This window comes from Panonychus citri, unplaced genomic scaffold (assembly GCF_014898815.1).
Source record: "Panonychus citri isolate SS breed McGregor unplaced genomic scaffold, ASM1489881v1 Contig00095, whole genome shotgun sequence".
Classification (NCBI taxonomy): Eukaryota; Metazoa; Arthropoda; class Arachnida; order Trombidiformes; family Tetranychidae; genus Panonychus; species Panonychus citri.
In genome coordinates, this window is record NW_026515500.1 from 749,828 (window position 1) to 777,396 (window position 27,569).

The following is a 27,569-nucleotide window of genomic DNA, read 5'->3' on the forward strand; positions in this document are numbered from 1 at the left end:
ATGTTTCAAATTAACCAATTCAATCAGACTAATGATGTAACCATAATCTTTTACTATGATCGTATTACAATCAATGGTGAAACAATTAGTTAATTAGATTGAAATTACACCCGTAAAGATAAATTAAGTAACCAGTTAATGTATATACATAATTGTGTTAATTAATACGTGACAATTAAGGGATTGGAATAAGGCAAAAAAAAGCATTGGAAATTAAAGAAACGGATTCTAAAAGTAATTAACACAATTACAATTATCAATTACTAAGTCACAATTGTCTTAATTGTGTAACTGTTTGTTGTTTCTAATATGGTTAATTGTTAATTCTCATCTATGGAATCAGTTAATTCATCGATATATGGAAATCACTTCCTGATCGGCTGGAAATGGAACGAGACTGGAACTTACCTTTCATTTTCAATTCTCCTTTTAATTACGACAATTATCAAGATAATTTATTTCAAGAATCGAAAAGTACTCAACAATATACCCGAATCATGGTAATTAAATTCAGTTCTATTAGTTGATTCTTGTTGAAAGAACGAAACAATTAACCAAACTGTTTGAAAGAAAAAGTGAAAAAAAAGATGAAGATGGAGATGAAAATTCAATAGAAAATCAAAATAAACTCAATTTAGATTCTTTCTCATTTTTTCTTCTTATTCTTTTTCAATGTTCATCATCTTCATGATATATTCTTTCCCCATGAAAAGTGCTCTCATCCTTCTTGGAATCTTGGTTGGCTTATTGATTGTGTAAGGGAAAAGTTGATTTTGTTGTTTTCTTTTTTCTCATCATATTAATTTAATGTTGTCATTTTTTTCTCTCTTCTCTTTTTCTTCCTCGTCATCTTCCTCATGTATCTTTCTCCATACATGGTGGTCATCATCATACTCAGCATAATGGATTCCAAGTCAAATAATCTACCAGAATTCACTCCAAGTCTTTTCAATTTCATTTTACTCCCTCCGTAAGTTTTATCATCAACATGAGATAAGTTTTCATTTGAATTTCATATTATTGATGAGAAAAAAGTTACAACCGGAACTTATATAATTCCGGCTCATAAATTTCATAAATTGTTACCTAATCAATAACGATCAACAATAGTTAACTGTAAAAATTTAAATTCTCTTGCCATTTAATATAACAAATAACAAATAACATAATCATCAATCTTAACTTTGACAATAAAACCAAGAAAATTATATCATGTCAAGGTTTCCCATTGAACATTATCTAAGAGACAATTTAAATTGTTACTTTAATCCATTTGTTGATGAACCATCATGACTAACAATAATGATTACAAACAATCAACAATATAATACAACCATTAACCTGTAGGTGATTAATCAGTTTTCCTTACCTTTCATCGCAATAAACAAACTGTTGTTATCCAATTAACTTAATTACACTTTCATCATATTCTGATAATAATACTAATCAAGAATCGTCCTGGATTCATCTTATGAACTTTATCACCAATCATTTTTTGGTAACATTGGAACCATAATAATGTTTGCAGTCGTTGTAAGTATCAAAGTTAATTATCTCTAATCAACTAATCAACTAACCACCACCACCAACAACAACAACAATTACAAGAACACGATTAGTTAATTGTATTACAATCACTTAGAAATGTGAAAACCTTTACCTTAACCATTAACCCTTTTTGTACCTTAATCTAATCAATTACAACCATCATGATAATAATGATTATCATCATCATCTTAATTCACTTCACATTTTACCAATAACAATGTTAATGATTTGGACGAGAAAAAAAACTAATAGTAAAACCATCAAGCTAAATAACAAGATACACACAATTTAAATTGATTATCATTTGTAATTTGATATTAATTCAATTCTAATAATAATATGATTGTAATCAACCCAGGGAACGATAATGAATGTCATCCTGGTTGCTTATTTAATTTACTTTAGTCAAATGATATCACTATTTGGTAAACAATTTATTCCCACTGTTGAAATATTTATTTTCTCGGTAATTGTTTCAGCAGTTGATCCAGTTGCTGTAAGTTTAAATAATCATCATCATGTTAATCATTGATTAAATCATCATGATATTATATTAATTGAGAATTCAATTTTTTACTTATTATCCTTATATTTGTTTTGATTATATATTCATAACCATAATTTTAGTAATAACAAATGATAATGATAATATCAACATCCAATAGTTTTTATATATATATTTAATATAAATATCTAAAAATAGTTAAACAATTTGATAAATTGTTGTTGATTGTTGTTTTTGCTGTAAACAACAATCAAATAAAAATAGATATTCATTCAATCATTGAGTATACATCTTAATGAATATCAGTAGGTTAGGTTATTAATAATTGAAGCCAAACAATTAATTGTATTGATCATTTTAAAACAACCTTATTGTTATTATCAACTTTTAATTGTTTCATTGTCTGTTATTGCTATTATATTGTTATGAGTACTTTTCATATTACACCTTAATTGTGATTATCTTCACCTACTTTCACCATCAACAATTAAGGTGCTGTCGGTGTTTCAAGAGGTTAATGTTAATAAAGCCTTGTATTTCCTGGTATTTGGTGAATCTTTACTCAATGGTAAGTTTATCTTGATTACTAACAATTGTACTCTAATTGACAATTTAATTTCAACAATTTAGATGCTGTTGTGATCACTTTGTACGACAATATAAGATCAATTCCAACCTCGAACTATCCCAAGTCAAAGCTCATTGGATTCATTTTTTTATCGTTTCTTGTATCTACTTTTGGTGGTATTTGTGTTGGTATATTTTGGGGAATTCTAACTTGCCTATTAACACAATTAACCACTGATAGAAAATTAAAAGGTAACTTATTAACATTCTGACAACAATTTACTGATTAACTCAGTCTTTTTTTATACACTGATACTTTTTTAGTGTCAAAATTGTTATTCATCGTTAATGTCAAGTGAAGTTACAAAGGTTGTAAGGTTATGATTACCAATTAAGTTATGATTGAAATGATTAAGGGTGAGAAACGATTTAATCAGATTATGCAAATGTTGAATATTATCCTGATATCATCATGATTAACGTGTGTAAAAGTTAATTGTTTGGTTTTCGAGAGACAAACTCAAAGAGACAATCCCTTGTAACTAGATTACTCTGTGTTGAGATAATGAAGACAATGATCATTATTATTATTTGGTAAATGTTAGTTTGATGATAATTGTTATCAGGATCATGATTCGAGATTCGATGAGTTAGAACTTTTCAGTATAAAGAACAGAGAAAGAGAAAAAAAAAAGTTCGGATTCATTATATTTTCTTTACGATTTCAGCTACCTTTGACTCTGAAAAAGCCTCAGGGGTTTATAGCTATACAAACATGTGATGAAAAAAAATACGTAAATTCAGTAATTGATTTCACATTTTCGCACTGTAATTAAGCTATGATAATACTTGATCATGGTGATGATCAGATACTAATTCAGTGAGATAATGTTGATTGGATTTGCTGGGAGGTGGAGGAGGAAGAGGAAGAAATGAAAAAAATAAACCTCGATTCTGAAAATGCTGGAAGGCTTTTAATTGATTGATCAATTACTGATTACAATTAACGAGATGATCATTATTTTATTCACTTCCGCTTTCACAATAGCCATCATTATGATCACAATTAAAAAGCATCAATCAAACAATCGTTCAATTGATTAGTTTTAACAATTTTTTTTTTCAATTCCATTCTAATATTTATGTTATTCTGTTGATGGTTAAGCCGTTGAACCTTTAATTGTGATCGTTTTAGCTTATTTGGCTTATCTAACTGGATATTTATTGAATTTCTCGGCGATTATTAGCTTAATGACCTGTGGACTTTTCCAAGCGGAATATGCGAATCATAATATCAGTCGAAAATCAAAAACAACCGTTAAGTACTTGACTAAATTGTCCTCGTCGGTTACGGAGACAATTATTTTCCTATTCTTGGGCCTTGTACTGGTCAATACTAAATACGTTTGGAACACATCGTTTGTTATATTCTCGACATTTTATTGTATAATCGCGAGATTTGTGAGTAAGTTCAATGGTCGATCTTCGGAACAATTTCATCGTAGCATTTGAATATTTTCTCATATTAACGGTACTTTTTGTGTCCAATTTTTTGTAGCCATTTTCGCGTTAACTTATTTTGTGAATGTTTATTTTCAACGGATTCGAATTGTAAATCTTGAAGAACAAGTTCTTATGGCCTATGGTGGTCTTCGAGGGGCGATAACATTTTCACTGTCCGATGCTCTTCTCCATCAAACTGCCGATACAGAATCGATAAAGTTAACCCGTCGTCTAATAACAACAACAAATTTGTTCATCATTTTGTTTACTATTTTTGTTCTGGTAATAATTTAACCTACTGACCATTAGTTTTTATTGAGAAAACTGACCAAAGTTATTGATTGTTATTTTCTAGGGATCAACAACTAAACCACTTGTTAAAATGTTACGAGTTCAGCTTCAAACGAAAGGTGAAAGTGAATACCTGTATGAGGTAAATAACAGGGTGACTCGGTTGTTGATGCAAGGAATTGAGATAATTGCTGCTCAGCAAAGTCCACTCCATTGGTTGGTAAGTAGAGTGATTAAAATTTAAATAACAATTAATTCCTACTTGTATTTATATTATGTGATACAACTACAATGATTAATTTAAATCATCATTATGATAATTTGTGTTACAATTGTGAAACATTTAAATTAAATATAAGACAGACAGAGAGATGAGGATATGAAGAAATAGGAATTGAAATTAATTGTGGTGACATTTTTAAGGATACGAAAAGCTAAATACTGATCATGATTAAATGATGATTGTTAATATCAAATATCATCATTAACTTTAATGAACATTGAAATTCATCAACAATTCATTAACAGTAACATGGGAACCCGACGATTAGCATTTCAAATTTATCATAATCATCGATCTTGTCTCATTCAATGTGGAAATTAATTCAACATGAATTACATGGTATTTCAAAGTACATCAATTCTCAGAGTTAGTTGATTTTTAATTGTGATGAAATATTGGAAAACCCAAAAAAGTGATTGACCTTTTCTTTAGACAATTGTTTCTAACTGATTCCAAATAGACTTTATCATGAGCATCATGATGAACTTTTCATCTGAGTGAAAGTTATTGAAAAGAAATAGATGAAGAAAAAATTGTTCACCAATCATCAATCAGAAAATGATGATGATGATTCCAATAGTTTTCATGGGAACATCTCGTATCCAACGAATCGATAGTTTCAAGATTTAATTCACTTCTCAAACAATAACAATAATCAACAATTTAGATCTAATTTAAACGTATATGTATTCAAATGTTCAATAGAAACTAATAGACAGTTGAAATTGAAGACAAATTCTTGATAATATTCATGAGGGAATCAGAGACAGAGAGGAAAATTGCTCATTTTCATCATGATGAACTTTGAATTTATCATTCTAATTGTTATAATGTTAACAATAAATCATTTCTTTCATGATAATAACAATACTAATAACTTTTTATGCTCTCATCTAATTTTCACTGTTTGTATCATGATGATAATGATGATCTCTGGATTGGTTTGTCTTTGCAAATGAAACACATGAAACTGAATCTTTCAACTGAACACTTGGTGAATTGGTTAACCTGATTTTCATTCATTTGGACAGAAAAAAATTGCCTCCATCATGAATGAAAAGTTCTTGAAAAAGTTTCTTCTTCGAAAATTTAATCAAGAAAATAAAATCTTATCCAAACAGGTAAATATGATAATAACCATGTTATCCCCTGACTCCTTCATCTCCCACCTCATCATCTTATTACAATTATTATTTTCATCATGATGATGAACTCATTGTTATCATTATCAACTTTGTTTCCATAATGAAAAGCCTTCAGCTATTATTATTATTATACATCTTTCTGATTCTTAATGAGTTATCATCCTCATCATGAACATGATGAATTTTGTCCTTATCATGATAATGATGGGAAAATCTGAAACCTACACAAAGGATTTTTTTATATATAAATCAATGAGAAAACTGTTGATAAAGAAGAGGAATAAAAAAATTCACCTCAAAGTTATTGACATTTAACCTGAACTTTATCGTTATTTTTTGATGGTTTTACCTTAAGTTTTGTATTTATATGAATCAGGGTAGATAGAAATTCATTGTGTTCAATATTTATTCAGAATTTTGAGAAATTTACTGATGAGGAAGTAAAGAAGAAGAAGAAGAAAAAATTGTTATTAAAGTAAAATTTCAAATTCTTTTTTCTAACTTTAGGATTCATCTAGTGTTTCCTCGGCTCAGCGATCTTATCGTTATGATGTTCAAAATTTAGAAACTCCCGAGAAGGACGTTTATCCAGATCTAAATAAACCAATTCGACAATTTGAAGCTTTCGACGACAAAGGTACTTTATTATTCCCGAAGTTGGACCAGAACCCGGTGTCAATTGCACCTACTGAAGTTTTCCTTGAAGTCTGTGATATAAGCAGAGTATTTACCATTCCCAAGGAAGCTTGTTCACTAATTAACTCTTGGATTAGTTTACCCAACAATCAGCAAACTAAATTAACTCCTCAAAAGACAATTAAACCAACGAAAAGTGAAAACAATCAAACTAAATTAAACAAATCAAAAGCAACAATCAAACTATCAACACCCAAATTTTCAGGTAAACACCAATAATATAAAAGTATCATAACAATTAAAGAAATTTAAAATCAAATCCAAGCAACAATTAATGTAATCACCAAAGCAAATTGAAAGTTTTCATGGTTAATCAGCAACAAGGAGTTAATATTATTAGATAAAGTTTCCATAACAATTAAAAAAGAGACTATGAAATAATTGTTATAATTTAGATTTAATTTATACTGAGTAACTTTTATACTTTCACCCAACAATCAGTTTGATGGTTAACAATTAACTTGATTATTTAATTCATTGATTAAACTCATGTTAATGATGATTATGTTTGATATTATCTGACTCTTGCTTTTTTTAAATAAACTTATCACTATTACCCAATGATTATCATGATATTATCATGAATCCTCACCGGGAATTGGTAACACAAAAAATATCTATTACTTTTTTTGCTTCTTTCCTTGTCTTTTTGACTCAACATTGTGAATATTAATGATTCCTATGGTGAAATATCATTACAAGACCGGGAAACAATTGATTACCTGTGGTAATAATACCTTAGTATTGAATTAATATCAAAACCATTAACTTGAATATCATCAAATTATCAGAAATTGAATGTAAATGATAAACTTTTTTAACCAGAGTTCCGGTTGGAAAAAATTTCTTTCCACTTCCATGGGAATAACTTTTTTCCTTCATATTATTATTAACTTTCAGGCAAGAAATTAATAAATTGTCTGATAACTGTTGATTAATTCAAATTGTTGCTCGTCTAGTGGAAACGTTTAATTCATAATCATTACAATTTACAATCACCTCTTTAATCAAGATCATCATGTTAATTGTTTTCACATTATCAATACTCTAAATTTCAAACTGATTCTTACATTTATAAAATAAGATTTTAATTGTTCTCATTAATTGATTATCATGATAAAAGTAATTATGTTTTCTTTATGACTATTAAAATATTCATCATCAATATCTTAATATATGATAATTTCTGGGTTTCTCTGGGCTTACAGTTGATATTATTATTAACTTGATTAACGTGATTTCTTGCTGAACAATTTAATCATTTGATTTGAAAAAATGATCATCAACATCAAGTTCATAACTGATTAACTTTTTTTCATCATCATCTTAATCATAATAATAAATCAATCAGTAAATAATATTAGTTATTTATGATAAGAACTTTTTTTCCTTCATCTTTTTGGATTCATGACTTTCCAAGGCTCATGTTGGTTACAAATTTATATAATCCTGATAAATAATTACCTGTAAATGAATTTATCATGAGTTAATTGTGATTTAAATAAATCGTAGTGACAAGGTAACATTTTCAACGTGCTTAACTTTGGTATATTTATTATCTGAATCAATGATTTGTACGGTTGAAAGTTCAATAAAATTTTAATACATTTGATTGTCAAAGTTAATCAATGACAATTTATCATCTTATCTTTTAATCATTACCATTAATTAATGGTTAACTCCCTTCATTTCACTTTAATTTACTTGATTATTGTCAAAATTAGACAATCAACTCTTAATTGTTACCAGTTTGTTGACACTTCAAACAAGTAATCAATTGAATTTATAAATTCACAACTCACACACCCAAGATCAGAAAACTTTCATTTTCATTGAAAACAATCAACAATTTACCAACCACGATCACGATGATTAACAATCAAGGACTATCAAGAATAACATGCTGAGAATAATATTTTTTTAATAGTAAACAATTTAAACTGGATTAACTTTAATCAGAATAAAGTTAATATCGAGATAGACTCGTTTGAATATAATAAAAAAAACCGAAAATTTTTTTTGGACTTGAAAAAGTTTTCAGATTTTAAAAGTTGAGTGAAAATTTTCATGAGTTATTTTCAATCTAATTCTGTTTATATTATCAACAGAAATGTGAACCTTATTCAGATAATATTATCTTCATTGAATGAAAGGAAAAGATGAAAATATTCATGGTAAATATTATATAAGAGTATCTTAGATAATATTAATAATAACATGGATTCTGAATTCATGGGGATATCAGTGAATTTCCCATGAATTGAGTAAGTTTCATATCCTCGTCAGAGACTGATAGGATTGTCCAATATCAGAATCATCATGATAATAATAATAATAAAATGATGATCAGTATCTCGGAGCCTTAAAGATCTTCAATGAATAATATTCTTTTTCCATCTTCTTCTTAATAATTTATCATCTTATCAACGTCAAAGTGTTTTTTTATCACAGATACAAACACACATAGGTGAAAGGATGATAAGGAAGATAAAGAGAAAGAGAAAGTGAAAGTGAGAGAGAAAAGAAAAGGAGATAAACAGTTGAGAAAAGGGTGGGAGTGGGTATTCAAAAGGTATTCAGACTCAGAACTCCAAGTGAATCATGTATTCATGATGAACTTGAATAAGTGAAGGTACATGAAACTTGAAACATTCTCAGCGCATTCTCACCATTTCAAGATTTTTTCCTTTCTTTTATTTCAATGGTCTCTCTCTCTCTCCCTCTTTCTCCCTTTCTCTGTATCTTTATCATCATTATCATCTATATCATCATTCTTATCATCATCACTTTCTCTCTCTCTCTCCCAATTTATGCTCCATGGACCAAATATACTCACAAAAGTTTTCGAGCTGAAAGTGTCCAAACGATTCTATCAATAGTTTCCCTTATTTCTTATTTCTTTCCGTCTCTTTCTCTCTTTATCATCCTAATCATCATCATCTCTGATTGTCTCACCTTTGGAAGAACTTTTTTTTTCTATTAACCATCATCTTCATCCTCATCTCCATCCACAACCTCCTTAGTTTCATGTGTTCAAAGACATTAAAAGTAAAAACAAAAACCTAATTACCTCCTAACTGTTGATTCCAATCGCCACTAGTTAATAATAATTGCAATCAAATTAAGATCATTAAAATTATCACCATAATCATAATCATAATCACCATCAACATAATTGATTGGAAATCTAATATCTGTTGAGTTTCCCTTCACCTTAATTGTTGGCATCATCATCATCATCAACAACAACATCCATCACTATTAAACAAAACAATCAACATTAAATTTTGCCAAATTGTTACACAATTAGAACAAAAAATTAATCGTAACAATTAACAATCAACCAATCGTCAGATCATGTGTTCATCAATATTAACCCGGAAAACAATTAATCGACCATTAAATTGGTCAACTTTAATCATCTATTGGATTACCCTTTCTGTCCTTTTCACTGGTAATTATAATCTAAAAATTAATTAATCCTTTAAACTCCAACTCATTAAAAGTAAATATAAATCTAGATCATCATTAAATCATAGATAATATTACAACTCTATCATGATGATAATAATAGTATCATCTTAAAAGTGCCTATTATTTTTCATCAAGTTTATCATGTTAACATGAGGAAAAGATTTGAAACAAAAGTCAAAGTTATCACAGTTTCTCATGAAATCATTATAATGATAAAGCTCATTAAAAGATATGAAATCTTATACTTACCATGAAAGTACAGAAAGTTATCAATATCTTATTATCACTAAGAATTTAAATGTTATTAAATATTTAAAGGTCAAATTATTTGAAATCTCTTACATATTTAATAACAAGAATCCAACAAGTTCGAGAATAAAAAAAATCAAATTCGTCAAGTCAACCAACTCCCACTCTTGACCATTCGTTGACCAGCACAATATTATTATCACATTCTAATGATAACTTGACCATTACATGGTAATTTTATTTCAATAGAAACTTTTTTTCGTTTCCATTTTGAATATTATCATTTTCTAACTTTAATATTTTCATTTCTTATTCACCTTCATCATAAGACTGATCTTATTATCATCGTTTTTAAAAGGTATTAATGATAACTCATAACTCTTAATAATATATTTAAATATAAGATTAATATCAAGTTCAGTTTTTAGAATCTTGATTTCATGAACTTTCAGAATTGTGAGATTTTATCGTTGATTAATATTTGATTGAAAGTTTTGATTCAAAATTGTCGATGCTACAATAGAGATGCTAATCTGTTTCAACCTTTAGTTTTTTGTTATTTTAATTTTGAAAACTCGTTCAGATAATAACATAATCATGAAGTTTACTTTCATTAATAAATTATCATGATAAAATCATCGCCAATAATAATAATATTTTAACTTATTCACTTTTGAGAATGAGAAGAAAAAAAAACAAACTTTTTCTTGTTCTTTTCCATTACAAATTGAATATATTAAACTTAATTCAGTTCATTTACTCAGTCTATTAGTTATTGTTAATATTTTCTCATCATTCAATTTGATTATCATCAATAATAATTGTAAGGATTACGAGTTTGATATTAACATGACCTCATTAAAATCGAGACGATATTTGAATCCATACAAATGTATATGTTACTAAATGAATGAGAAAATAATGTATCATGTTTCATGATGATGAACTTTTATCAAGAAAAATATGAACAATGAAAGATGAGGAAAAGAAGACAGAATTGAGATAATTTTTACTCCATCTCAGTTATAAGAGAAAAGGGAAAAAAGTTTCAACCGTTTTACTGATTTTCTTGTTTACAATCAATTTGATTGTTGTAATTAACTTTGATTCTCAAATAAAATGCAGAGTTTAACTTCCTGTTCATTAAGAAATTGATATAATTACTACTCTTTGATAATATAAGTTGATCAAGATTATCAATACTACTAATCAATTGATCCTCTCACTCTCTTGATGTGATTGTCATCTCAGGACAAGGACTAACAATCAGCCCATAATGTTTGACAATTAAGTAAATATTTACTAATGTTAAGAGTTAATTGTTCTGAGAGAGTCAATGAAAATTTGTAATCAAATCAAATTATCACCTAATTTTATCCCAATCAACAACATTAACTAAATTATCAAAGTTAAGCTGATCTAGCTGAAAGTTTCACCATCCTCATTATCATGTTTTATTGTTATCATTTAATTATAACCATTAAGTTAATTGTTATAATCAAGGTTTCCGATTATACATGATTATAAATACATTTATAATGTTTTACAACCTTAATTGTTGGAAATTAACTAATAATAAGGTAAAAGGTTGAGACGGCAAGAGAAAAAAACAACAACAACGATTTATCCAATTAAACAGTTCTAAACGGTTCGATAATAAGTTCGTAGCTTAACTTATCGTGTGTTCAAATGAATGAATTTAAGAATTAAAAAAAGACTAAATTATCATCATCTTTTAGTTTATAATTAGATCATTATCATCATCTTCATCATCTTTTACAATGTCTTTCTTTTTATCTTCAAGAGCTCTTTGTCTTCATCTCTTTTTCTTTCCGCATCCTCATCACTTTATCTTCATCATCTTTATTGTTACTTTTTTCTGTTCTTTCCTCATTCTTTACATCCTCATCATCTTATTGTTAACTTTCACCTCAAAATTATATTCATCATGTTGATGGAAAAGGTATCAAGTCAAAAGATTAATTAAATTAACAACTGATCAACACCATTATTATAATGATAAACTACTACTACAATTTAAGATCATAATCTTAATTTAACATCATCAACACTCTGATTGTCGTCATTAGATTATTGAATTTATTGGTTTTTTTTAAAGTTTCTCATGTTTTTGTTGTTTCAATTGTTTCAAATTTAATTTGATTACAAGTTCAATTGGAGTTCAAATGTATATTAATAATATAAGTAACTTGAATCATAATTGTTTCCTAATTTCATTCACCTTGAAATCTTTCATTTTCATCAGATTAATTGATTTAAATTCGTGAAATGATTAACTTTGACTATACAATTAGAATCAAATTGTTTTTTCCAATTCAAATTGAAAAGGATTCTATGAATTTCTTTAGCTGATAATCATATTTTTCTCAAATCCATTGGATATTTTAATTCTTTAACCTTAAAATCAATCAAATGTTATCATTAATAACAACTGAATGTTATGAAAAATTCTGGTTAGTTTCATGGTGTCAGAACAAAATGTTCATGTAACTTAATAACTTTCAAGATAATGAAGCATCTGCAGTGGATTAGTATTAATAACTGCCAATACTTAAGTATTTAATCTGAGTGATTATCTTTTTTTCATCAACACTTTTGATTAACTTGACAAAAATAATAATACATTGTAATCATTTAAATCGTCAACTAATCACACTTGATTTTCAGCTGATAGCAATTTGTTTGGGATTGAAGAAAACAAATCAATACAATTGATTTTACTCCACAATCAATTGATTTAATCCAAGTCAATAAACTTATTGAAATCAAAGTAATAATTAAAAAAACTCATCAACAACATCATCTTAACATCATCAATACTAATGATAATTTTTAATTTAATCACATTTATTTGTGCAATTGGTTATACAATCAATTGATTAGTGACAGTTTTAGTTAAGTGATACAATCAAAACTTTATCTATTAATAGATATGATTAATAATTGTTTTCATCATTTCAGGATTCAATTAACTGGAAAATTCAGTTGATATAATTGTATTTACATCATGGTGATATTTTTATACATGATCATCTTTATCAAACAGATTTGACTTTATTCAGGGTATTGTCTGAATTTCATATCTAAATCATTATCATCATGATAATGATTAACAATGTATCCAAGACAATGTACCGTTACTTTGAATTGTTGAGTATTTGTTACGTTTACATGTTCATTGTATCAACTTGTAACTATTAGATATCAGATGATAATAATAAGCTTCATGATATGAATGGTCATCTGATACTCATTGACCATTATTCATTGTCAGGGATATTGATAAACGATTAGATAAGTTGAATGACTTTTAACACGAGGATCAACTTGGGTCATTTTTGTTCAGTAAAATTGAGTTGAAGAAAATTTTTTTCAACAAACTGATTTTCAATCAATTGTGTCTATCAAAATATTATTAATAGTTATAAGGTCATTAAAACCTGACTGAGGACTGACCAGTGACACTGGTCCACTTGACCAAGACTCTGCTATGATGCTTTAGATTAGCCAAATTTTTTATGAGTTAAACTGAACGGATATTACACAATATCAATCGTAAAGGTTAATATTGTGCAAAGTTTGACTTGGTGGCCTAAGGGTCAAGCAAATAATCAACTTGATTGTTTGTTTACCAAAATTGTTGACATTTGATTATCAAACAATTTATCATTTTGATTGTCACTGTCCACCTAAGTGTTGATTAATGTTAGGTGACCAATCTGCTATTGACTTGGTCAATTGTATTTTGTTAACAATAAATCAACTGAATAGCATTTTTCACTCAAACATTTTCATTATCTAAACTTAATTGCTGACCTAAATTGTAACAATGTAGCAGAGCAAAAACAAAATCAATGAATCCTTTTAGACTGGTCAACCAGTTTACCGATAATCTAAGCTGATTGTTAGCCATTAGTAACGATTTACAATGAATAAAATCAAATGTTGACCATTTGAAAGTCTAATCAATTCTCATGAAAAATTCATCACCAAGTAATAGATCTGATATCATGAAGCATAACCTGTTGCCGAACACAAAATTGACCAATAACTGTTAATATAAACGATTTTCTAACCAACAATCAGGAACAGAATCATCTCTCTAGTAATATGAAATCTTCATACGCTTCCACCCACCATCATCAGCACCAATGTTAGCACCATTGATGATCAGGATAACTAATCAATGAATAAATGATGATGAAATTTCAGAATTGAGCTCAGAAGAGTTGGAAAAATATTGAATAACAATTTGATCAATAATAAGTAGATAACCTTTCACTCATCATAATATCCTCCAGGTAAACTGAAAATCACCTTCATCTCTACCTGTGTATGAAACTTTTATTCATCAACATGTATCATGATTAATTAATTGTATTCCAATCAAATAAGCTCAATAACAATTCTTTTGACTTTTACTCCATTCCAAATGATATAGCTGATTTTTCAATAAAACTTTCATTATCTTATTCATCATCCAATGAAAAGTTCAATAAGTCTTGATGGTTATTATAATCATCATTACCTGATTTCATGAACAGATGAAAATAAGTGTAGGAGTGAATTTCATTATGAGCCATCATCATGAAAATCCCTCTGAATTGAGGAAGCAAATGAGACAATAACAATAATAATAAATAAATATCAACAGATAATTTCAGTAATCATGTTATCGGAAAAAAACAATGATGAAAATAAGATGAAATGAAAACCTTTTACCTGAATATTACCTTTATATTATCATTCAGGGCGATGATCAATTTAATTTCAAGTTAAACTATATGTACGTATTAGATTAACTTGTTTATTATTGATTTTTACCGTTATTCAAATCAATCAGAAATTCAATATAAGAAAACAAATGGAAAACAAGAAAAAAAGTTTCAACAAGAATCTTTTCTTGAAAATGTCATTTAAAAATAAGATCAAATTGGTTATCATCGTGTCTTTTTCCCTGTGATTCATTGACATGATTAAATGTCAGATTTCATTCAGGCTCTTCATGATTTTCACCCTGATATCATGTATTGTTATTGTTATTACAACATAATAGACTTGATTTCAATCGGTTGAAGATTTTCATTGATTTTTAACATGATATTATTAGTTGACTAATCTATTACATGTCACCTTGGACTGAACTTGTTTGATTATGTATGAAGTTTTTACCTGGTTAAATATTAAATTGTTGCTCATTTAATGATTAAAATTTTCAGTAAAACTAGTTCTACTGGTAACATTGAGAGTTGATTAATGGATCTTAATTATCACCATGTAATTAAGAATACAGTATGAGACTGAAGCTAAAGGTAAATTTTGGAAATTAATTAATGGAAAAGAAAAACAAAGTTTTTCATTCAATGATTTACTCTTCATGGTGTTCATACAGTTTTTCATGATAAAATTCAATCAACAGGGCAAAAAGTGAAGATATAATAATAATAAAAAAAGGTTGAGAGGATAATAAGATGAATGAAAACAAAAGTTGAATACAATTTGCTGGTTCATTGAAATGTAAATCATTTAAATTGTGATCCGTTAATCTGATTGAAAATCATATGGAATCATTGATAATAATAAATGATTATCATGAAAAATGGGAAAACAATTTGGTTACAAATTTAGATTTAACTTGACAGGTAAAAGGTGAAGGTGGAGGTTGAAGGTGGGAATATTGAAATAAAAGGAAATGGCAGAGTTTCAATTGAATGAGTGGTAATTGTAATCGTAATCATATCATGACAGGCTGGGAAAAAGTAACGGTAAAAGTTAAAAGATGCTCTCAGGTAAAATGTGATAATGATGATGAAAGATGATGATGATAATAAGATGAAGATAATGAGTAGGGAGGAAGAGGAAGAGGAAAATGTTATAAAAATTGATTATGTAATTGATGGTATTCCTTTTGTAATAGGAATACATGAGAAACCACTCAGAACTTTATCATTATCATCATGATAATTTCACATCGTTCATAGATATAGAACTGAAATTCTGTGACTCTTAATTCATGAATTCTGATAAACTGTGAGCTTTTATTTTTATTTATCATGATAACTTTTTATCAAGAGTTTGATTAAATATATCATTATCATGTGAATTGAAATGATTCATATTAAATATTATCTCTCAATGAATTTTAACTTAGTCAAGTTTTTCAGGAACTTTTTTCCCTGAATAATCTCATGGGAATGACAATCATGATGCTGGTCATTTTCAACATATACTCATTGTATTTATTTCATTTGATCCCAGTTTTTTTCAGTCTTTACTCAACAGTTATTCATAAATCATTTCATCAGCATCATGATCACAATCAATTATCATTAAATTTAAATTAAATTCCTAGTGTTAAATCATCAACTCAAAGATATATCATTAACTTTGTACCAGGAGATTCAGCAAAAAAAAATGTCTGGAACAATTCAAAATTCATGGTAATCACCATGAACATCAATGATGATTCAGTCTACATCAATTCATATTTCCCCAATCAACAGTCAATTTTTTTTGAAGCGCTTTGAAATTTTTTTGATTCAACATTGAATCAAAGTCATGAAGAGAAAATGAGAAGAAGCTTCAAAAAGCAAGAAATGAATTATAATTGATTCATCTATCGCTTTAGCTTTTTGAATCCAAATTAATTTTTTCAAATCACAATTTTACAGAATCAGAAACTATTCTACTGATTTTTTAGATTATTTTCTTTAGAATAATCTAAAGAATCGAATCTCAATCATGATTGTGATCAGAATCTTAGCGAAGAAAGTGGAACCGGCCTTAGAAAAACTCTTTAGAAAATTGTTTTATTTTGACATTGGAAATTATTCAGAATTTGATTAATAAGGAAGATTAACAATAAGATTCCATATGAATATTGAACGAGATAATAGTAGTTTGGAATTTGAATTTTTTCTTAAAGAATCTGAAAAAGTTGAAAGTATTAAATTGCTAGAAAAGAATAGAAAAATAGATTTAGTAAGAAACTTTGAATTTGAAGGAAATTAAACTGAATTTGTGTGAGATCATCGAGAAGGAAACAAGAAATTCAATTATTGGAAAATTAATTAATTTCCATTTCTTTGATTTCCTGAGAGAAATCCATTGGCTCCTCTCCAAGATCATTGTTTTGAATATTTTCTTTTCCAGTCGAATTTTCTCCTTCCAGAATATTTTCATGATGAATTGAATCTTGTTCGGAAATGACACGATTGTCCAAGGAAACACATATTTCAATTTTCGTTTCCAGAATAATAATCTCCTCTAAATAGATTTGAAAAAGAAAATAAATCAATATTTTGTTCACCATTGGAAAAAAGATTCTACTCACCGATTGATGTTTTGTTTTCTATTTTTGTTGATAATGAAGCTGCTGATTTGATTGAAATTGAATCCATTGTTTGATTTTTTTTCACACGAACTTGTTTGTATTAGAATTTATGAAAATGTTGATTTTACACTTGGCGAATGAATTGGATATTTTTCAGTTGATGAAATGTTATTTGTTTTGGAGAAAAGGAACGATAACAAAATTTGTCTTATTTGTCCAGTGAAAAGAGATACTGTTGATATGAATACACTTTGTAGATACACTTTCGATTTCAACACAATGATAATTTGTTGATTCTTTTATAATCGCAAACGTGTTGTCCAACTTGAATGAAAAAAAACCAGTGAATCCGTTGAAAGAAAGTGAAGTGACTTTTGTCTCAAGTTGTCGACAAATAAATAGAACTTTGGCTTTAAATTCACAAATAGCTTCCACTGAATAAAATTTTCGTCTGAGCGTATAAAAGCATCGTTTCTTAGCTTTTTCTCGCAATAGTTACGCGTTGAATATCTTATTCCTCGAAATCTGATTGTTTTGAAAATTTTCAAATCAATCGGATTAACTTGAACTTCATATTTATCATTTAAAACTTCAATAATGATATTAATCATTTTATCTGGAATCTTTTCTTGGACAAGTTTTGTTGTTTTAGAATCTTTTCATCTAGACCGAAGAATTTTTCTTTCTCGACAAGATTCCATTTCTTGATTTTGTTTCAACATATTCTTTGAATCGAAAATCATTCATGAAAACTCGAATGAGAGCGGGTCCAGCGTGTGAATATCGTCTAACTTTAGATTTCAATTGCCCCATGTAATCTTCCAATGGATAGGAGGAGACATTTGAATTAGGACCGAGAAATTTGAGTGATTCACTGATGTGTGAGAGAATATGAAGATTATAAGATAAATATTTGGATCCAAAAAGAGTTGATGTACCTTGTTGAAATTCTTCAACTAAATTGTTGATTTCGCTCAAAACAGACTGACCAACGGGTCCAATGTGGGCCAGATAATAAATTCTTGCTAAAGTTGATACATGTCGAATGACTGGTAATTTCAATAATCCATAACTTGTTGGGTAGAAATAGTAACTCAGAAATGTATCAAATTCACAAGATTTCCAAAATTTAAGCTGGTCTAAATGTCTCGGGGTTCTTGGCATTTCTGTAAGACCTTTGATCTGAATCAAACGCTGGCTCATCTCTTTGATGAAAATTGTTCTTGTGATATTTTCATGAAAATGTTTACGGCATCAGTATTAATGATTCCATTCAAAGTTTCGAAAACCCCAAGGCTTATGCTGTGCATTGGTTCAACTGAAATGCCTCTTACAATGTCAAAATCATGTAAACACAGCAAGGGAGAGATTCCATTTATACCATTGAAGCGATTGTTGGAAGGAGGAAGATGATTTTCATTATTTTCGAAATAATCTTTGAAATCCATGAAATCTTTTTTCTTTCTAAGTAATCGATTGATTTCTTGTTGTGAATGATTATGAAATTCACGAGCCATGGCACCACCAGCCTCAATTAGGCACCAATCACAGCCATATCTGTGATTATATTGTCTAACTTGTCTAAGGTATGCGCGCATCGGAGCATCGGCAATCAAACATATCAAGTGGAAAGTGAATTTTTTCTTTTTCATACCCTCGATAGAACAATCAACTGGATTAGATGAAAGTAAATTAATTTCTTCCACAATAGGGCCAAGAAATGAACCAACATTCGGTTTATTTCTTCCAACATGTAAGCCAACGAGAAAGAAAAATTTTTTGCGATGGTGAGATTTTAGCTCATTCAAAGAAATGAAAACTGGGAAAATTTTTGTTGATGAGCTTTTAGAACAAGAAACTTCGTCAGCGTGTAATGTAAGTGTGAGTTTTTGAATCAATTCTGAAGAAGAGCTTTTAATTTCTCTGGCCAGGTCTGAATTAGATATATCTCGAATAGAATTGTTTTCTTCATCGTCCAATTGCCAAAAGTCTTTTTTAATTAGAGGAAGATATTTTTCCAACTGTTTTCGGAGCAGAATATGTATGAAATAATTTCCATTACCAAGAGAAACAGGAAAACTTTCACCATCACAAATGTAGTCAGCGAATTTTCTAGGCTCACCAGTATACGGACCGTGTGAATGATTTTTGTCGCAAAGCAGATACACATGTATTGGGTTATCTTTGGATTTCTTTTCCCAAAAATGACGAACACTCGGAAAAGTTATTCCCGTTGAAAGAAAACGCTGGTTTACACAATTGAAAAGATTCACAACAATATTTGTTGAATTTAAATTACAACCAGCATGGGATAGAATAGCAAGGAGAGTCGCTTCAATAAATTCTTCTTTAGACGGAATTATTTCTAATGGTTGAGCGACAGAATTTTCTTTCGAAAACATTGATGATTCACTTCCGTCTAATGAACTATTTGCATCACTTTCACAAACAGAATTATTTCCACTATTTACTGAGCAAATGAAAGATGATTGATCTGAGTCAAAATCTGAGTCAAGATTTGGTAGATTTTGAAGATAAATTTGTTGATTTAGCTTGTGGAATTTTTTCCGCTTGTTTTCTCGTCGATACATTATAAAGAGATACAAAGTAATTGTTTTCACCAAAATTAATTAAATTTTAACACAAATAAATGAATAATTAATATAAATTAATTATTAACACAAACAAAATTAATTCTTAATGTTAAAAGTAAACATCAATGTGTTTCTTTATCTTATCTTTAGAAAAGAATATTTTTTATTCGATTGTTGCTTAGCAACAATCACGTGACAAGAAATTGACCAATCACAAGCTTTCGAAAAAAAAGTTCTTTTTTTAAATGTTCTTTTATCACATGTGATTTCCTTCCGTAAAAGATAAACATTCACACGTTTTAATTCATTTTAATTGTTATTTTCATTTTAAATTCTGAAACAACAACTTTTAGTATTATTTTTATTGAGAAAGTTTTCAGTGAGTCTTAAAATCAACTTGTTTTTTTACAATTGAGTGGATGGAAACACGTTCAAAAAGAAAATTGAATCAGTTCAAGCGTATTACGCCAAGAACACCGAAGTTCTGTTCAAATATCATTAGAGATCAATCAACTTTAGTAGGATCTTTCTTAAAACTCATGGAGAATCAAAAATCTGTAATTGCTGTTGTTCGTTTATCCCAAAAAAATAAGGGAAATGAATCTCAAAAAGACAAAATGGTTCCGATATGTTTTAAAGTGGAAAAGGAACAAATTCCGGAAGAATTGAAAGAGCGTCAAATTCATTGTAAAAATTTGATAACAATTCAAGTTCCTGACTGCAATCCAATCCAAGCAATGATTGTATCAGTAGGAGGTAAGTCTGAATTTCATCTAATTCATCTGATTCTAATATATCTTTCTTTTAGACGATTCTATTCAACTCTTTGAGAATTATGGTCTTTTCATCAATGAAGCAAAAAAGAAAGATATAAAGAACTTAGAAACAAAGATAAACGACTGGCTCAGTATGGAAGGAATAAAGATTTCGAAATTTCAATCGAAAGGATTGCCAGTCACGAGTGATCTTGATTTCGAGAAAATAATCAAGAAAACCGACGAAATTTCCAACAATCAACAAAAAACCAAAACAAAATCTTCACCTTCAGTTGTTACCGTTGATATTTCTTGTGATGATTGCTCATCAGAATCTAAAACAGAGAAAAGATTCTGATTCTGCTGTTATCATCAATCAACTCTCATTTGAAAAATCAAAGATTTGATTTCAGATCAAATGGATCCAAAAAAAATCAAACAAGCTTTCGATGAGATTCTAAAAGTCTTGGAATCAATTGTTCACCTTAAAGAGTACAAAGAGCTTGTCAAACCAAACCTTTCCACTAACATTGGTTTTGATATACAAGGAATTAGATATATTCCTGAAAAGGATCTAACCCATGAAGCGGGAACACTAACATTCATTGAAGGAATTCTTCCCATTGCAACTTCTCATTACAAACAAGCAATGGGTGCTGGTCACGGTCGTGGTATCCAACCTTCAACGATTTTGACAAATATCATAAGATTCTCGTTTCCCAAACATTGGCTTGTTGGTGTTACTCTCAAAGGAACAGGTGGTAACACAGGATTAGCAGCTATTTGGAATTATTCTGATCCTCTCAAGTATCCATGTCAAGGAGCTTATGAAGATGGCTTAGGAGAAAGGAGAATTCGGGCATTATTCGGTGAGTTTATCAGAATTTCTATGAAATTGGTATTTTTTCTAATTTTAATTTGATTTTTTCTGCTCCAATAGATCATGTTATAAGAAAATCAAAAAGAACATCATATGATCGCAGTCACGAGCAAACCCTTGTTACTAATATGTCCAAAGCGATGAATAATAAGCGGAACAAAATTGCTCCATCAACATCTCATCGCAGGGATCAAAGTCCTATGGACGAAAATTCCAATACAAGTGAAGGAGATGAAGATATTCGTTTGGCTTCAATGATAAGCTTACAACCATTCATCAAGCAAGAAAAAATATCAGACGACGAAGAAGAGTCAGCAGCTTCAGAAAAGATTCAAAAAGAATCTTCAAATGATTTCAATTTCTCAGACTTTGGAAGTGATAATCAAGACGGAGAAACTAGTTCTGATGAAAAGGATAAATCAACTTCTGTTTCAGCATTTGACGCTATGAGAAACAGCCCAACCGTCAAATCCAAACTTTCAACATCCATTGAAAGATTACCAGATAATGCTGATGCAAATGAAAATGATTCAACTAAACCGACTGAAGATGATACAATTCCCCCAACAGATGAAGAAAATATCGTTATGAATCAACAGGCTGTTAATGATGATGAACAGATAACCAACGCTGAAAATGAATCTATTCAACAGGAATTAGATCTTTCAATCTCACGATCTGCAAAAGATTCAAGTGATATTGATAATGCTTCAAATTTTGGTACAGATTTTCCTTCATCACAGTATAGAATTTCTACACCGAAGCTTTACCGTGATGAGGAATATTCAAATCAGATATCAGCTGATTCTGGAGTTGTTTCTGAAGAATCTATTGCTGGACCCAGTGGAAATTATTCCTCAACTAGGAAAGATCTTTGATTCCGACGAAAAAGATAGTGAAGAAACTGCGCTCTTCACGTATCTCAGACGATGAAACTGATTCGAGTAATCTATCTACAACAAATGAATCTTCAGTTTCGACTGTCGTTGATGATTCTCAGAAATCAGTTCAACCACAAACTGCTCTGAACAATGATCAAATTGAAGCTGTCAAAGCTTTACTCGCTTCAAATCCGGCTTTTCTGGCTAATCTCATCGCTTCTCATATGCCAAAATAATTTCAACTGAATTCAAGGTCAGAATTTATTCAATTACAAATCAAATTATTATCCAATCAAAGGTACAAATTTCCTTCTCATATTTCGTATTTTTCTCAATTAATCAATTCAATCGTTAAAATTCAATAGAATTTAATGACATATTTATTTTCCTATTATTGTTACTTGTTAAAAGTTCATACATTTCACACTTTGTGTTAAGTATCAGAAATATTTCAAATTTAACTTTTTTGTTGATTACAAGGGTAAAAGAAAACTTTCTTCCCCTTATGTCCATTTAACTTTTTTGAAAAAATTCTTCTCTTCAATAAAATCATCAGCATAAACCAGTTTTTAGTATCATTTCCTTTTCCTCTTAATCTTGTCATCATTTTCTTTGTTAAATCTCATCCATTGATATTTCAATTGTTCCGAAATGTCACAAAAGTCTCGACAAAAATCAATTTCTTTAAATAGTGAAATAAGAACATTTTCATCACAGCCCAGAACTAGTCTGGAACAGTCTCTAAATAGAAATCTAACAAATAATTTACCTCATTCGTCTGATAACACGAGGAAAACCGGAAGTTATGATTCTGGACAAACTAGTGCGACTAAAATTCAATTGGAAACAATTCAACGAATAATAAAATGGCCAAGGAAAATGTGAAAAAGGTTTCTGTTATGCTATTTTGTTACCCCACATTTACTCAGAAGACTTTGTGATGAGGAAACAACCTTTCTTAGTGAAAATCAGTGAAAATCAATTACTTGAGTTTGGTTTTAAATTACCTTTCGATGATATATTTGATCCAAGAATGAATAATTTCATCTTCAATGTGCAAGGCCAAATGCTTTCAGCTCAAATAATAGCAACTTCAGGTGAGTTTAAACTAATTTATATTAATCATTTTATTTGATTTGCAATTGATTTTTTTCCATTACAGATAACTCCGTTGATTTGAAAAAGAACTTGAGAATAAATGTTGATTGTAATGAAACTTGGAAAAATCATGAAAGGGTTGTTGGAAATTCTCGATTAGTTTTGTCACTAGAACACCAGCCATTGGAAATAGGTGAATCACCTGTTAAGCACGTTTTCAGTGATAAAAAATTCAAAGAAGTAATTCAACATTTCAAAGAAAGTACGAGAAATGAGATTCAAGAAACTGAAATGATTCAACGGAAAAATAACTCTGCAGACAAAGAAGAGGTTGAAAATCCTACTGAAAGTGGGAACCAAGTCAGAAATAATAAAATTTCGAGTGATGATGGGGCTTCAAAACTTCCTGAAAAAGATCAAGACGCAATCAAACAACGTTTAGAAATTCTGAATGAGAAAAAAATCTGGTTATCTGATAATGATCCTTTAGCTTACATGGTTAAAAATACGCTTGAAGTTGTTAATTTTCTCTTTTCAACGTTAACAAAAGATCAGCGAGATGATAAATTATTATTTCAGATACCGATTCGTGACCCAACTTATAAAATAAGAAAAAGGGTAATATTCTTAATTAATATCAAACAATAAACTGATTCACATTAATAATTTTTTCTTTCTTTGTTTTTCACAGAATCAGATATTCATAGAAGGAGAGCTTCCATTGCCCCTTGATAAATATCAGATTGCAATGATTCGTTCCAAATCAAAAAATCCATATTCTTTTGGTTATCAAATAATTCATATAGCTTTTCCCCAATCTTTTTTCAAGAATGTTACTTTAGGGAAAAAGTTCTATGATGAAAGTGAGATTGAAAAATACAAAGAGCAATACAAAGAATCAACAGAAAAGATTCCTCTTGTATTTGTCCTCGGATTCAATGATCCTTTGAATGAGCCTTTCAAAGGAAATTTTGATTATATTCGTGGTCAAACTCGTATCAGAGCTTTAATAGGTAATGATTCTTTTTCTATTTAATCACTTATTAAATCAAAGAATCTTTTCATAGATCATTCATTCAGAAAAGCTGGATATTCTCAATATGATGAAAAACAAGAAAATATGCTCAGGAATCGAATTGGTAAAGAAATGAGCTCCAAGAATAAAAATCAACAAAAAAGATCAGATTCTACACGGGTTGAAGAGGATGAGCAAGAAGTGGATCAAACTGAAATAGAAGATAATTCATTTGAATCAATAAAAAATGATTCAATATCACCATTCGATATGATGGAGGATGACGATGAAAATAGTCTTTGGGAAAAAAATTTTGAATAAACTAGAATAATTGAAAATAATCAAGATTAAAATAAATTCATTGAATCCTTGAGTTTTCGCTGTCATAGATTTTTTTCAAACACTTGATTCAAAATCATTGGAATTCTGATTTATTGAAAGATGATTCGTTAGTTAGAATAGATTCCAATATCACAAGAATATATTTCGAGTTTGAATTCAGTGGTTCTTATATCAGCACGAAAATCAAATTATAACTTTAGAATTCGTTTATTTGCTAATGAGAATAAATTTCACATCTTTCTGTATCTAATTGAATATGCTTGAATGATTTTCAATATTGATTCAAAATAAGTAAAAATTGACTCAAATTTTACTCAAAACTGACTCAATTTTACTTCAAAACGCTTCAAAATTGTTTGAATCATCATTGAATAAAAACGCACTTTTTTGAAACCTTTTTGAAACAAGTTTGATTCAAAACTGTTGATTGGGTCTCTAATCATTTTAATCATAAATTAATTTCAAATGATTACAGTTAATAGACTATCAGAAATCAAATAGCAGCCTGATTGCCATGAAATCACAATTAAATCAATGGCAGATTCATATAAGTTTAATAAATGTATTGAATTTCAAATTCAAATGTATTATTTTAGTAATGAAAATTTAAAATCCAATTGATTTATTTCAGTTGATTTGATTTAGATTCAGATTAATTGTGTCTAATTGGATTTACGTTAAGTTGATTAAAGTTTCAAGATGAACAATCATCTCAACAATCAACATGGATAATAAATAATATCATGAGAATATGTTAATCAAAAGTAAAACAAAATAGTTTTGGTGTTTAATTTAAATTGTTGGTGTATGATAATTTAATTTACACCCAAATAGTATATTCAAATTACCTTAATGATTAGCTGATTTTTTTTGCTCGATTTAAATCATTTCAATTGTTGTTAATTTTGTTAATCCAAAATTACAAACATAAAAATTTACATTCTCATAAATTTCAATGTTAATATCATATAGAAAACTTTAATCACAATTAAAGCCGTTGGTTACAATTAGACAGAAATTGTTATCTTAATTGTTGGACCAACAACAATCAAGGTAACATGATTGACATATAAATTTCAATGGTCATCAATGGGATTTCAAAGTATATACAAGTTGACCTTTTAATTTGTGATGAGGAAAAATTTTTCAAAAGGAAACGGAAATTGAATGAGAGGAAATGATTTAATTGTCACACACAATTTAGTTTAATCATCAACTAATTAGACAATCAAAGTGTTTAAAATTCATTGAGAGGACAATAACTTTTCATGATCAATTTGAAGTAAATTTTATTTTTGAACTTCCAATTGATTTATTGATTTTATCAACTAAATTTTAATCATCATTAAGGAGGAAAAAGTTAATTAAAGTTAATCTATTAATTATTCTTTTAACTTTGAACCTTTTAATTGCTGATTATTGATTAGACAGGTAGATATAAACATAGGGAAGACAATTAGTTAATCATCAATCAGACTGATTAAAATTCAATGTAACTCTAATCATGATTATCGACAGCAATTAACTAATGATGATCTTGATTAAATTTCACCTTTTCTAAGTTATTAATAGAAACCTAATCCTTAAATTAATTTCCAATCCTTAACAATTTATTACATTTCAACTAATTAAATTAACTTTTTGTCTGCTAATTGTTGATTCCAAGGAAAAGCAAAACAATCAATTTAAACAATTAATGAGTATTGATTGTCAATTTATGTTCATTTAGATTTAGATTTCTCAATTGTGAGTTGATTACCTAAACTATTAATCAATTGATTAGTTATTGATTACCTCATGATAAATTGAGCAATTGAGTTAATTGTAAAAAAAAATGGTTCGTTGTGAGTATTATTATTTGTCAATTAAAGATAAATCATCAATTGGGGAAAACAATACAATCTAATCATGAATTAACCATAATAATGATAATGATATTTACTCAAACCATAATTAACTATAAATATTTGTTGATTCAATTGATTAATTTTTAATTCATTGGTTATGATTTAATAATAGTTAATCACGTAAAGATTATACTGATAATGATTTATTTCACCATTGAAATTGATCAATGATTGAAAATGATGAATCTTTTTTTTTGTTACTTGAAACTTTGCAGATTAACATTGAGTTCAAGTTTAATGTAAACAATTGAATCAATTGAATTAAGTTGATCATGTGATTGATTGATAATTTAATCTAGATTAACATAATCAGAGAGAGAGAGAGAGTTGATTATAATTAAAATGATAATGATTCAGAGGAGTTTCATTGATCAACTGATTTATCAATGTCAAGAACTTTCAATTTTCATGGCTTGATACTTTTACCACCCACCCTGAGTATATTACATACCACCCACTTTAAACTGCTCGGTGGGTTCCTA

General features: G+C 28.6%; 1 protein-coding gene across 1 annotated transcript in view; it reads left to right on the forward strand.

The window, feature by feature from the left end:
- The first annotated feature begins 23 nt into the window (after positions 1–23).
- LOC128388054 (Na(+)/H(+) exchanger protein 7-like) overlaps positions 24–27,569 on the forward strand; it is a 31,571-nt gene continuing 4,025 nt past the window's right edge. Inside the window, exons 1-12 of the mRNA XM_053347402.1 lie at positions 24–500; positions 714–755; positions 899–970; positions 1,452–1,533; positions 1,907–2,044; positions 2,546–2,621; positions 2,684–2,872; positions 3,786–4,085; positions 4,179–4,405; positions 4,479–4,634; positions 5,729–5,818; positions 6,350–6,743. Of these exons, the coding sequence (XP_053203377.1) occupies positions 334–500; positions 714–755; positions 899–970; positions 1,452–1,533; positions 1,907–2,044; positions 2,546–2,621; positions 2,684–2,872; positions 3,786–4,085; positions 4,179–4,405; positions 4,479–4,634; positions 5,729–5,818; positions 6,350–6,743 (1,933 nt within the window). The 5' untranslated portion in view covers positions 24–333. The remainder of the gene's footprint in view (positions 501–713; positions 756–898; positions 971–1,451; positions 1,534–1,906; positions 2,045–2,545; positions 2,622–2,683; positions 2,873–3,785; positions 4,086–4,178; positions 4,406–4,478; positions 4,635–5,728; positions 5,819–6,349; positions 6,744–27,569) is intronic.